The 13,792-nt window shown below is 49.9% G+C and overlaps 2 protein-coding genes across 9 annotated transcripts in view; one reads left to right on the top strand and one right to left on the bottom strand.

Annotated features, from left to right (window-relative positions):
- ALOX5 (arachidonate 5-lipoxygenase) overlaps nucleotides 1–557 on the top strand; it is a 56,506-nt gene extending 55,949 nt beyond the window's left edge. For all 4 annotated transcript variants that reach the window (XM_059899681.1, XM_059899684.1, XM_059899682.1 and 1 more), the window contains one exon: nucleotides 378–557. In XM_059899681.1, coding sequence (XP_059755664.1) covers nucleotides 378–557 — 180 coding nt within the window. The remainder of the gene's footprint in view (nucleotides 1–377) is intronic.
- Nucleotides 558–5,980: 5,423 nt separating this feature from the next.
- MARCHF8 (membrane associated ring-CH-type finger 8) overlaps nucleotides 5,981–13,792 on the bottom strand; it is a 111,105-nt gene continuing 103,293 nt past the window's right edge. For 3 of the 5 annotated variants that reach the window (XM_059899771.1, XM_059899773.1, XM_059899774.1), the window contains 3 exons: nucleotides 12,215–12,395; nucleotides 10,125–10,272; nucleotides 5,981–9,709 (listed from right to left, as the gene is read on the bottom strand). In XM_059899771.1, coding sequence (XP_059755754.1) covers nucleotides 9,405–9,709; nucleotides 10,125–10,272; nucleotides 12,215–12,395 — 634 coding nt within the window. In that variant the 3' untranslated portion in view covers nucleotides 5,981–9,404. The remainder of the gene's footprint in view (nucleotides 9,710–10,124; nucleotides 10,273–12,214; nucleotides 12,396–13,792) is intronic. The other 2 variants (XR_009497945.1, XM_059899775.1) reach the window with 2 other exon arrangements.

The following is a 13,792-nucleotide window of genomic DNA, read 5'->3' on the forward strand; positions in this document are numbered from 1 at the left end:
CTGGCTGTGGCCGTCCTGGGCTGGAGAGAAGGCCTGCGCTGGCCCCTGTGGCCCTGCTGTCCCGAGTTCAGGCGGGAAGGTGGGGGTGCTGCTTGGGACCAGGCCACATGCCCACCACAGCCAGGACTAACCCCCGCCTCCACGTCCGCCTGCACCTTTACACGTCCTTGTAGCCACCCTGCGGCAGGGCACTGACCTGTAAGGTCCCAGCCCAGGAGCATTCTCAGGGCGCTCTCAGCAGGTGGCAGGAGGTGGAGATGGGGGGCTGAGCACACGCCTTGCCTCCCAAAGCTTGGTCTCTGGGGGTGGGACAAGGCCTGTCAGTTTACATCGCCTCATCGCAGATTAACATGTCTCTGTCGTGTCTGGGTCCTCAGCTGTTCCTGGGCATGTACCCGGAGGAGCATTTTATCGAGACACCTGTAAAGGAGGCCATGGCCCGATTCCGTAAGAACCTTGACACCATTGTCAGCGTGATCGCCGAGCGCAATAAAAACAAGAAGCTGCCGTATTACTACTTGTCCCCAGACCGGATTCCCAACAGCGTGGCCATCTGAGTGGCTGCCTGAGCCCGTGTCACTCTGGGACGGCCAGCTGCTCAAGGCTGGGTTCGGCACCCAGACTCCAGCCTGCCCAGGAGGGCAGGCTCCCAGGGCGGCTGCAGGGCGGGCCTTTGGATTCCTGGGAATTTGTCCGCAGGCCCCAGGCTCCTGGCTTCAAACCAAAGGCTCCCCAGGTTAGACCATGACATAGCTAAGCTTCGGTGCATTTTCCTGTTTGTTCCTCAGTCTCTAGTGAATCCCATACTTTGATCAAAGTGTGTAAACACTGCAGGGACCTTTCCTATACAGAGCAGGACTGTGTAGCTTCCTGCCCACCACCCAGCTCAGCGCTTCTGCAGCAGGAAAGCCCCACAGAGCAGCATAACTGATGAATGTTTGCTCTTGTTCTGGACACGGGATGACTATTTTCTGTTCTGTTTATGCTTAGTTCAATTTCTTGTATACAGTAGGTGCCCAAATAAATTCTTGTTGAATGCATTAAGAATTGGTTTTCATAAAAATAAAGGAGTTCATTTAAAACAGGTCTCCTTCTACATGCTACTTTCCAATCACCCCAAAGAGCTCAATCCCCTCCCCCACCCAAAAAAGCCGTAATCACTGTGATCCCATCTAGGCAAAAGCCTCCCCCCAACCCTCAGTCTGGAGAAAAGGTGCTTTTCTCTCTTCTTTGCCCAGAAACTCCTACTCTTCCTTCAGAACACATCCCAGATCTCATCCCCTCTGGGGAGACACCCTAGTTGCCCAGACAGAGCTCGTCTCTCCCCCAGGGCTTTGTTCAAACCTCTTCTATCCTCCCATGTGGTCTCGCCCTTGGAACTAGAGCCCCTGGAGGATAGGGAACCCGCTGTATTTATTTCTGTGCCCTAATGGTGGCCTAGGGCTGGCATAAGTCACCACCCTGCTGCTCCCGTATTCTCCTCCCGGCTAGGCACCTAACCTACAGACTCTAGGCATCGTCTTGAGAGCTGGGGGCTGTTTTCTCCTATGGCAGAGGAAGCAACATGACTTTTTAAAAAATGCATTTTCTTTCCTCAGGCCCAAGAAGCAGAGCCAGCCCTGAGCTTGGGGATGACAATCCACTGTCTCCTCCTACACACATACCCAGCCCCAGCCCCCAGCCCTTGGCTTCAGAATTGGGTCAGTGGGATCCACAGGGTTTCAGGAAAGTGTATACCTGATGTGCTAGGCCAGCCACCCCTGGCCATCTGGTCGGCTCTATTTTAGCCCAGGGGTCATCCTCCCCCCACCAGCCTGACACCCCAAGTAGTGAGGAGCAGTGAGCGTGTCCTTAGGGTCCCTGGGCCTGAAGTACCCTCTTACCTCCATGTGCACTGGTACAGCCTGGGGGAAGGAGCATTGGGTGGACTTTTTTTTTTTCAGTTTATTGAAGTAGAGTTGATTTACAATGTTCTGTGAATGTCTGTTGTACAGCAAAATGATTCCATTATACATACATATATATATAAATTCTTTTTCATATTCTTTTCCATTATGGTTTATTACAGGATATTGAGTATAGCTCCCTATACAGTAGGACCTTGCTGTTTATCCATTCCATATATAATGGTTGGCATCTGCTAATCCCAAACTCACAATCCATCCCTCCCCTGCCCCCCACCCTTGGCAACCACAAGTCCATTCTCTACGTCTCTGAGTCTGTTTCTGTTTCATAGATAAGTTCGTGTCATTTTTTAGATTCCACATATAAGTGATATCATATGGTATTTGTCTTTCTCTTTCTGACTTACTTCGCTCAGTGTGATAATCTCTAAGTCTATCCATGTTGCTGCAAATGGCAAGATTTCATTATTTTTTATGGCTGAGTAATATTGCATTATATATATATATGTATGTATGTACATATATATACACATATACACACACACATCTATGCTGTGAACATAGGGATGCATGTATGTATCTTTTCACATTAGAGGTTTTTTTTGTTGTTTTTTTAAAATTTATTTTTGGCTGCATTGGGTCTTTGTTGCTGCGCACGGGCTTTCTCTAGTTGCGGCGAGCGGGGGCTATTCTTCATTGCAGTTCGCAGGCGTCTCATTGCGGTGGCTTCTCTTGTTGCAGAGCACGGGCTCTAGGCACGCGGGCTTCAGCAGTTGTGGCTCGCGGGCTCTAGAGCGCAGGCTCAGTAGTTGTGGCACACGGGCTTAGTTGCTCTGCGGCATGTGGGATCTTCCTGGACCAGGGCTCAAACCTGTGTCCCCTGCATTGGCAGGCGGATTCTTATCCACTGCACCACCAGGGAAGCCCCACATTAGAGTTTTGTCTGGGTATATGCCCAGGAGTGGGATTGCTGGATCATATGGCAACTCTGTTTTTAGTTTTTTGAGGAAATTCCACACTGTTTTCCATAGTGGCTGCACCAATTTACATTCCTGGGTGGACCCTTTAAAAAGAGAAATGTGGGGACTCATCAGCACTGCCTTGACCTCTAAAGCTCCCCTTGAAGGGGCTTGGCGGGGAGTGTCAGCCCCAGTCCACAGATGAGGAAACTGAAGCTCAGCAAAGATCAGGAACCCTTGAGAGAGGCCGCCAGCTGGAGGGGAGCTGGGCCTTCCAGGCCAAGCTAGTGGTCTGCTGTGATGCCTCTGGGTGATCTCGCACCAGAGTACCTTTCATCTCCAACATTTTAAGAATTTACAAGTGCTTCTGAAGCAGTGACGCCTTTGCCAGCAGGCCTCTGGGGGGCAGGACTCCAACAGACAGAAGCCGGTCAGGTAGCTGCTAATTCAACCCAGCGGGCAGCCCTGCTCCCAGGAGCTCCACGTCCTCCCTCGCTTCCTCCACCATAAACGGTGGGATGAGCCCAGAGAGCCCAACTCTGTCTCTTGGGCCTGGGCCTCCACAGGGTGGAATCAGATGGGGTGGGGGAATTGGAAATTGGCTGCATTTCTTCCCAGACACCCCAGAAACTGGCTGAGATCTGGAGGGTGGGGTGGGAGGAGAGCCCTGAGTCAGAGAGGTCTCCGTGACTCAGAGCAATGCCCTCCCTGGGCCTCAGTTTCCCCACTATACATGGGGGTCAGACTGGAGCACCTGTTCTTAGTGTTGGGTGAGGGACGTTCCTGTGGAGAGGAAGCACAGACCACTTTGAAAATCGGATAAAAGCTATGGGCGTCCCCCCAGGAGTGTGACACGGGCACTTATACAATCCTCAGGGAACCACACACCTCCTATGGCTGAGGAAAGAGCTGCAGGACCAGGGTTCCCAGCTGACTGGATTTCATGGGACAGAAAAGTTCTGCAAGAAACATCCGGAGGGACATTTGTGTTACCAAGTTTTTGTTGGTATGAACCAACCAATCCACAAAAAGCACCCCCGCCAAGTGCTACCAGCTACTCTCATCACTGCTTCATAACAGAGCATTTTAACAACAGAAAAGCAGGAGAATAAGGATAACAGACTACTCTTTCTCGCAACAACCTGCGTTCCCTTTTCCCATCCCCCCTGGTCCCCCTGCAGACTGTGCCACGGCGGTGCCGGGAAGCACAGCCGGGCCAGCTCCCCTCTGCTGAGTGCCTGGTGCTGTGTGTCTCCAGTGAAAGGGTGGAAGCTGGACAAGGGGACCAAAGTGGAGCCCAGCTTGGCTCCCTGGACCTGCAGACGCCCACCTAATGCGGAGGGGACGCTGAGATCGTGCCCGCAGAGCCTGGACTCCGCTCCCCTCACTTCAGCTCCGAGGGAGGCAGCCTGGCGAGGCAGGGCCAACGTGGCTCCTCTGACGGCCGAGCGGCTGGGCCTGCCAGCCCAGAGGAACTCTCGGCTCAGGACAGCCGGCTCATCCCTCTCCCTCTTTCCCCCCTGAATTACCCTTCTCAGCTCTTTCCTGACCCGGCAACACAGACGTGCAGCAGGACTCTTGGTCACTGTTGCACTTTTGAGGCTGGGAGAAAAGACAGGCCCTAGAGAGGGTCATCTACGCCTCTCACACCACATGGGCTGTGCAGCAACAACTCTAGGGGGCGCTGATCACATGGGCCAAGGGTTGGCAAACTTTTTCTGTAAAGGGGCATGTAAATATTGTAGGCTTTGCAGGCCATACGATCTGCCATTGTAGCAGGAAATAAGCTGAATACAGCGTCAATGAAGGGGCAAGGCTGTACATCGACAAGTGCATTTACGAAACAGGAGGCTGGTCTGCGAGCAGTGGTGGGCCACCCCCCGACCTAGAGGATTCAAACTGCCCCTAGCGGTGTGCCATCAGCGGCCCCAACCCATCATTTTGTGGCTGGTGTCAAAGGGCAGAGAGGCCTGGGGGTGGCACTGTGTCAAGCCTGCCGGCAACAAGACCTTATTGGGCGTCCCTTCAGCCAAACGCAAATTCATCGGGTCCCCAAAGCTAGAGGCTCCTCACGGGGCAGTCCCCACCTCACATTCTTACAAAAGGTTCCTCTTTCAGCTCCATGCTCCTCACCACTCCCTCCAACTGACGCTTGAGCTCAAGTGAGCTCTGGGGGGAGGGCTGGGGCACACGCTGGCCCCCGTCCCTCCCACAAGCCCACACCTGAGCAGATTCAGCTGCTCTGCGGCCACCTCTTCCTCTAGGAGCCTCAACAGCTCCACTCAGTTCTGGGGACCTCTTCTCCGAAGTCAGGCAAGGACACGTGACAAAGCACCCTCCTGCTTATTAGCTCCCCAGTCTCCCTGCGCTCGTGGACGGACTCTCCCAGCTCACCAAAGACAGTATGCTGGGGCGACCTTGGCCTCCCTCCTTTCACCTGGTGTACAAAGGTGAAGCCAGGTGCCCGCCCTCGGCACTCCCAGACCCGGGAGTGGTTTGCAGTCCCGAGACTGGAGGATCGACAGCACCGTCATTACTCAGGGAAGCCCCGCCAGGAGCCAGGAGATGCAGTCAGGCTAAGCTATCACCAGCAGCCCTGTCGGCCCTGCCCTGTTCCCTCATTCAGCTGGGCTGTGCTTCAGTATATGTTTCAGCAGATAAGGATAGTTAAGCAATGTAGCGTTCCAATGGTCGTGCTGCCATACACGCCCTGAACTTGAGTCTGGCTTCTCTCAAGTTGAGAGAACTTGAGTGTGGTGAGTCCAAGTTGTTTGAGCCTGGATGTCTGAGACAAGCACACCTGTGAGAATGACTTCAGCTTTCACTCCCACGCCCACACATCCTCCAGAACCCACTCCTTCCCACTGCCAGTTACTGAGGGATCCCTCCTCCCTTACAGGGACAGACCAAATCTGCACGCGAGTCTGCCTGATTTACTTTCCTGATGTGCAAGCCAGAAGAACCCGGAAAGGGGACCAGACCACTGGAGTGCTTGCCAATGTTCCCAGCCTCCTTGCAGGAAAACACTTTCATGGCAAAACTCCTTTTTAAAGAAAAGCTTTATTGCTGCAATTAGATACTCCCGTGTATAGTACAACCACCACCCCCCCCCCCCAATACAGAGAATTATTCAAGCAGTAATACTGAAGAACAGTGAACATACACAAAGGGATACAAAACTAGACATTTAGATAACTCGAAATTCTCTAAGTTAAGAAAAAGTTCAAATGTGAAGTGCCTTTTAGAAACTACACCACACATGCCAGTGTAAATTTGGTCTTTATTAACAATCAACCTCCTACAAACACTGCATCTAAATAGGTGATGAGTTGCACAATTACTTCCAAAACAAAGACAAATGCTTTTACTTCCCTATGTTTCAGTCTTTCCTTGGACTAGAGATGGAAGCTGCATATTTCAAATCAGATCCAAGAGGGGAAGTATCTCAAATGCGTATTTGCATTAGGCCAAATCCACACTGTCGTGGATCTTTACACCCTGCCGTGCCCAGTCCTCCTCCAGCTCTGCAGCCGACCACCAGGCAGCACAGGCAGCTCGAACCCGTGCAGGCCTTAGCTGAGGCTCCTGAACGGGCCCAACTGCCTGGGGTCTGTATGTCTGTAGCCAGGTAGGGCACACCCGCAGGTTTTGAAACTGGACCCATAAGATTGAAAAGAGTGGATGGAAGCAAAAAAGGAAGTGACATTAGGGGCCTGTGGTAGGAAGAGGTCTTTCACGATTTTCAGGAAAATCTTAAAATAAACCCAAGCACAAAAGCCCTTCAGTTGAACTATAATTTGAGGGGAAACAGAGGCCAAATCAGAGATGGCTGGCTGGCGACACCCCTGAGGCTGCTTCCCTCTCCCCCTTGCCTGGCCTACAAATATCAGCCCCCCTGGCCCTGAGACCTGCAAGCTCATTCCATGTTTCTATATAGTTCAGCCAAGTGTCATCTTCTCACTAAAGCCAGGTGCAAAATGATGAGGAAATGGGGAATAATTAAGCCCCCTGACACAGACTAAAGGAATGCCTGGCAGATCCACAGCTCCCACTAGGTGGCAGCACAGCCCAACCTTGGCAGGGCTTCACACTCACCGTTAGTCCCTTCGGGGAAGAGATTAGCCCTGGGACTCAGTAGGGGGCAGAGGTGCTCAACAGAACCTGCGAGGAAAGAGAAAGGCAACCGGGTAGCTGTGTGCCACCTCAGGAGAGAAAAGAAGGACATGGGGGCTGACTGTCCACAGGCAGAGGCTTTTAGGAGCTTGGCTGGAGGTGACGAGATGGTGTTTAGGCCCTTCCTAAGAAGAAGTGACAGGGCTTCCCGCGAGAGTCTGGTTGGGCATGGGAGCAACACAACAGTCATGGTTATAAAGGCACCTCCGCCATAGAGGGTGCCAGGCACACTGGGTGGGCTGCCCTGGGGCTGCGCCACCTAAGCACACTCTCCTCTCTATAGAAAGTCTCAGTGCTTTTCAAGTCCAGCATAAGGGGTTCCACCGGGGGGAAAGGGAAAGATTCCCACTTAAAAATCTATCCCAGTCTTCCCCTGACCACTCATCCGCCGTTAGAGGGTCAAGGGGCCTTGCCCAGGCAGTTCCTAAGGGGCACAGGCAGGGCTGACCTGGGATTCTCCTGAGTGGACAGTCTGTAGCTGCTTGGTGTCCCCAGGCTGAGAAGGGGTGTAGGTAATTGCACTTTGGGGCACAGTGAGCACAGGCACGGGCTGGATGTGCCCTGGGAGACAGAGAGGGCCGGCTGACTTATTTCCAGGGATGGGCTACAACTGGACAGCAGCTGCCAGACCAGAGATGCCATGGCAGGGCAAAGCCCTCCTCCAGAGCTTAAAGATCCTTCAGCCTCCTCCTGGCTTTCAAAACAAACCATGGGGCTTCTACTCTGAAATGGAAAGCAATCATCTTCTGTTTGCTTCCTCCTCTTAACAGCTGGATGAAGCAACTAAGGCTCGGAGGATGGCGGGCAGGACCCCCAGGCATCTCACCCCAGATGCTCATCTGCAGAGCTTCCTGGAGAGTAAGTATCCGGGCATACCTAACTTACACCGCAGAACCCCCTGGCCTATTTTCCTGGAGTTGACTCTTATTTGCCTGGCATGATGAAACTGGTCTTTAGAAACAGAATTTTAAGCAGACCTTTTTAAAAGGACAAAGGCCATCTGATGGTAGTAATTTTGGTTTTGTTTTATGAAAAATGGTACAGGAGATAATCCCTGATGACAGAATGGACTGATAGCAGGGCCAGGGGCCCCTAAAGGATCCTCTCTGTTCAGTCCAGTTAAGGCGACAAATGGGCAGGGGAGTGGCTGGGATCAGGGACACAGTGGACCAGGGCAGTTTGCTGCTCACTCCTGGCCCTCACCCCAGAGCCAGCCCGTCTGCCTCTCTGCCCTGGGCAGTGATCCACAGAATGTGCCGGGAGCAGGGGCTGGCTGAGTGGCAGGCACCCAGGAGCACCTGCAGTGTGCACGCCCCAGACCAGGGCGATGCAATGCCTACTCCATCAGTGTGAAGCCAGCACAAACTGGAGAGGTTTGTCTTTAAAGGAATAGTTTTTAAATATTCAGTTTTGTTCTAATTACTCACTTCTTTTCATTTAGATCTCATGAACCCTTCTTCCAGGCTGACCGAAAAAAAAGAAACATTCAGGGCAGCCCTATGACATGAAGACTTGTCATAAAACAGGCTCAAAACCACAGGAATTACGCTCGAATTGCCATTTAGCATCCATTAATTCCCATAAGGTGTTACGAAAAAGCCTCAGACCTGTTTGTCCTGCTTTAGAGTCACAAGTCCCTTTTATGGACACAGAGTAGATGTCACATTTCTTAGCATATATAAGGCAAAAAGGGCTTTAGATCTATTATAATGTGAAAGAGATAATCAGGGTCATGAAGGGAAGGTTTCTAAATGAGACGTCCTTTTAAATGTCAATCCCATGGGACACACATATTACAAAATACAGATTCTCTTTTTGTAAAGTGCTTTGCTTTGCTTAGTGAATCACTCACCACCACGCACAGAGCACCACGGCCCGTCTGCTCAGGAACTGTCAGTGGCGGCCTCCCCGCGCTCTGCTTGGTGAGGGGGAAGCCTCTCCTCATGGCTAGATGTTCCCAACACTCCACTCCAGAGGGTCGGTGAGGGGACCTGCCAACTGGAAGAGGCGCATCAGGGCCCAGGCGCTACCAGCTCCTGCTCTAACCTCAGGTTTGGCATCTTATTCTCTCATTCTGCTCAAGACTACAGGCCAGAACCCAGCCAGCGCCCCATCACGGTGTTACGGGCTCTTCCAACTTCCCTTCCTGTAGACACGCTGGCGGAAGCAGAACCCAGCCGTGCACAGCTGACGTGAGGGTTTTCCAGGAGAGTCACTAAGGAGGGTTTAGAAAAAGAGAAGCCATTAAAAATAGTCACCTGCCCAGTCTATGCTATTAAAGGACATAAGAAAATGTACACAACTGGCAGTAAACAATTTCCTTCAGCTGTTCGCAGATGTCCAGGAGAACTACACACCCTCCACATCATCAGATGTGAACGATCTCTGCTCCAGTGTCTTCAGGTTCTGTGCAACAAGAAGAGTTTGTGTCGGAATGACAGATTCCACGTCCATCTTTATTTTCAAAGTTGGGCTCTGTTAGTGCAGATTTTTCAAAAATATTCTTTTTGCTTGTTTCTGGACAGTTTTGGACATAGATTACTCTGTTATAAGCCTTGAGTCTCTTCCATAATTGTACATACACTTTGCACTGAACGTACATAAAAAGAAGTCCACCAGTAAAGCCGATGGCCACAACCACCAATTTAGTCCAAAAGGGCCACTCTAGGATTCCTGGAAGGGAAAAAACCCGGTTAGCCTATCAGCCGACCTTATTTAAGATGTGAAGTAAATAAAACACAATTTCTGAACTTCCCATAACCATGGATTCTTAACTCATCGAATCTTGCTTCGCTGGAGGAGGAGTGGAAGAGCATATCCACTGCCTTTTATCCTGCTCTTCCAGGGGGCATTCGTGGAGATTCTCTCTCTCCATGATTTGATCTCTCCTGACTGGGTTTTCAAAACTACCACCACAGCAAAAGAAACATCCAAAAAGGATGCGTGGTGCCTCATAATTGATGCCTCCTTCCAGAAGCCCAGACATTTGAGGTCTGACTTGAAAATCAACCTGGAATCACATCCCAATCCTAAGACCCACTGTGCCATCCAGGATCTCCTGGGTGCACCTTTCATTCTGAGCACATACCTGTTGCCTGCCCCTGCTTGATCTCCTCAGCAGTGCGGTCGATGAGCACGTACAAGGACCAGACCACACAGGTGATGGCGATGATGTGGAACGTCACGGAGCACATGATCTTCCTGCGCTCGCTGGCTGTCATCTGCAGCTTCTCCCACTGGAAAGACAACACGCAGAGCGTAAGACTCAGGCTCATGGGCGTAAAGCGCTACGATGGGGTGAGAGCTTTGTTGATGGTTAAGACTGGCTTCCCTCCTCCCTCCCCCTTTCCCAAGCTAGATGAATTTCCCCAAACACCCAGAGTCGCTCCCTTTAAACCATGTGGCATCAACCAGGTACCAGGCACTGGTATTCTGTCCACATCCAACTTTCTAGGCAATGAAGAGAAGCTGGGATCAAGATGAGCTATGAACCACCACCAGCAATCCCCTGGCTGCTTATTCTGGCAAAGCAGGCATTCAGTGGCTTTGATACAAGACTTTATGGTTTTGGTCCTGATGAAAACAGCACATTGGCCCAAGACCCAGGTGGCACACTTTAAGTTTCCGTGACTTGCTGACTGGCATGAGTGAGGGGAAGAAGGGGGTTGATGACACCACAACACACTAGCAGATGGGTCACACTGTGTCGTGAAGGTGATGGTGGAGGGCGCTCACTCTTTGGTCCTCTGCTACATTGGCAGCAACACTGTGAAATCGATGCTAAGAGTTCCTGGTACAAGCAGTCTGTCCCATCTCCTCTAGGAGCTCATTAATTTACTCCAAATAGCCAGAGTTTCTTTTTCATTTACTGGTTTCCGAATCAGAAGAAAACACATAGAGGTAGAGAAAAAGAACAAGTGTAAACACTGCATATCCTCTGCCAGTCCTACTCACAACCTTTCCAGGTGGTTCTATGCAGGATAAGCTGAAAGTAGAGCCTTCATGGACTATCTATATTGGTCAAAGTGCCATAAGACTCACTTGAGCGATCAGCATAGAGTAGGTGCCCAAAAAACAGAAAGGCTTTTATGGGACAAAACATTTTTTAAGTAGTTTGCGCCTGCCTTCCCTAACATCCAGATTTGTTTCTGTTATGGTGTGACACAGTATCTTCATCTGGCTTCCCTCCTAAAATGTCCCCCTGATTTTCTAAGACACATTCAGTTCAAGCCTTTCACACTCCCCTGAAATGCTCACCCTACCTTTGCGGTGGATGCTTTTCTCCAGAGACAATCTGACCTCTCTAGAGTCCTTTCACTTCCCCTCTAAATCCTACTGATCTTTCAAGAACTGTTTCAACACCAAACATTCTATGATGCTACCACCACTCTGCTTCCCCAGAGCTCCGACCCACAATGAATACTTCCTTCTGTGAATATCTGATACGAGCGATCACCATGGAAGTTAGCATTGAATTGGCATGTTGGTGCTGTTACCTGATTATGTAATTCCCCTTGCAATTTATGAGTTTTGAGATAAGAACAAACCTTTTATTCTTCCAAACAAAACCTCTCCATACTCTGGGCACACAGACACATTGAACGGCCAGTGTTTACACAGGAGGGGAGCACCGGATGAGGCTCCTTTCAGAGGAAGCAAGGACATGGGACCTGAAGAGAGCTGTGTGGCATGTAATGCCTGTGGTTCCTTTCTTTTCCCATCTGCCCTCACTTCCCATCTAGCAAACACTTGTCACAGGTATATAGAAATAAATTTACCATGTTATGCTGTTCTTTGTGCTGGGGAGAGATACTAATCTCCACTATATGGACCTAATTAGATGCAAAGCATGAAGAGTTAATACATACAAAGTTTAATGCTGACTAAGATGTCACAAAACACTCTGTGGTCAAGGGCCAAATGACTGATACAGACAAGCAGGCAGACTTAGTTTTAAGGAAAAAGAAAACGTCATATGACTGAATGGACAGAAGGAGCTTCTTACTGAGAGGAGGGGCTTGGAAATCAGTACCAGAAACATGCATGTACACACCAGCCCCCACTTCTTAAAGGAGTGAACACAAGCCAACTGTGGCTCCACCCAGTCCCAGGTGCTGACCCTTCTGGGTGCTCATCTCAGTGAAGCTAAAGTACTTCCGAGGGTGGCCTCGCACATACTTTTCTCAGAGGCTTCAGCTTGGTCTCCATGATGAACTCGTACTTGCACAGCTCACAGCAGCGTGTGTCGGAGCTCTTGATCCACTGCTGCAGGCAGGTCTGGTGCACAAAGTGGAGGCTCCCTGTGCAGTGGCAGGGTGTGATCAGAGGGCTCTCGTCATCCCCTTCACAGTGACAGATCCTGTGGCGGAAGGAAAGCCAGTCATTACAAGGAGGGCCACACAACAGGGAAGACGACGCTCCAGTGGAAGGTCAGTCCCCCCAAGGAAAACGTTCAGAAACAAACATCACAAAATGACTATAAGCACGAAAACATACAAACACAAATGAAAACAATTACTACAAACTAAAAATTTCTAGCTTACCGCACCAACATGGAAAGTCTGGATGGCATTTGGCATCAGAGAGGAAAAAATGATGTAAGAAATGACAAAGCAGTCATTTTGGGTAAGACTTAAGAACTTCACTAAAAGATGAATTTAAGGCAACATGGAAACATCTTCCAGAACTTATGTGATGTTAAAATAATTAGAGGTAAAACTTCTGTGTAAAACAAAACCAGCACTCTACCTTTCAAAAATACCAGTGACTTGAAAAGATGATGAACTTTGCTTGCTAGCTATAATCACTGACCTCACCTTCACACACCACAACTACATATTTCTGTCCTCTCTCAGAGAGTAAACAGAGAAACCACAGTGCTTCTCCTGGACCTGAAAAACTATTATAAGATGCTGCAATTTCATTTCTTTTTTCAGGACCACTCATAGCAATAAGTGAGAAATTTAAATCATTCATTATTTCTAAGGGTGCATGCAACAGGACGTAGCTACTAACCTCAAGGAACTTAACAGATTTTGAGAAACAGAAAGGTCTTTTCCAGCAGCTGGAGAGCAGGTAGGGACACCTGGCCTGAAAGGAACTGGGCTCTGGCCCAGGCCAGGCTCTCGGCTGTTTGTTTCTGTGAGATGGGTTTCTGATCCAGTTGTTAAAAGAAATGGTAAGAGCTGATCCTGAGGAGGGGCCACTGGGGAAAAGTTAGAATGGGGAAGGCCTAAGAGTAGTGGCAAAAATGAATTCTGAAAGCTTTTGGAGGCCTGACAAGGATGCTGCACCCGGGAAGATAAAAGTGGAGTTAGGACCTGGGCAGAAGTGGCTGCATCCAAGTTAAAAGGAAGGAAGGAAGGAGCTGCTGAAGAGCAGCCCTTCCCCATGCACATCGTGTTGCAGGTGGAGCGATGGGTAAAAACGAGGTCGAGAGGGGAAGCCAATGCTTAACATCTAGACCATCAAGCTGGAAGACTGGAGATACTATTTTCTTTCTTCCACTTTCCTCATGCAAAAGCTACTTATTTTTAGTTGAGAAGAGTCAGCTTGGCCTTTAATATGTGTAGCTTCTTCCTCTTTTATCATTTATGAAACTACCTTGGGACCCATGTCATAAAAATGGGTTTTTCAAATGATACCAATAATCTATTCTGGAGAAAACTACTTACTGATCTGTAATTGTGTACAACTGCCTATTCATTTTCCTGAAACTTCACATATTAAAGCAAGATGAGGCCATGGAGGTGTGGG

This window comes from Balaenoptera ricei, chromosome 16, assembly GCF_028023285.1.
Source record: "Balaenoptera ricei isolate mBalRic1 chromosome 16, mBalRic1.hap2, whole genome shotgun sequence".
Taxonomy (NCBI): domain Eukaryota; kingdom Metazoa; phylum Chordata; class Mammalia; order Artiodactyla; family Balaenopteridae; genus Balaenoptera; species Balaenoptera ricei.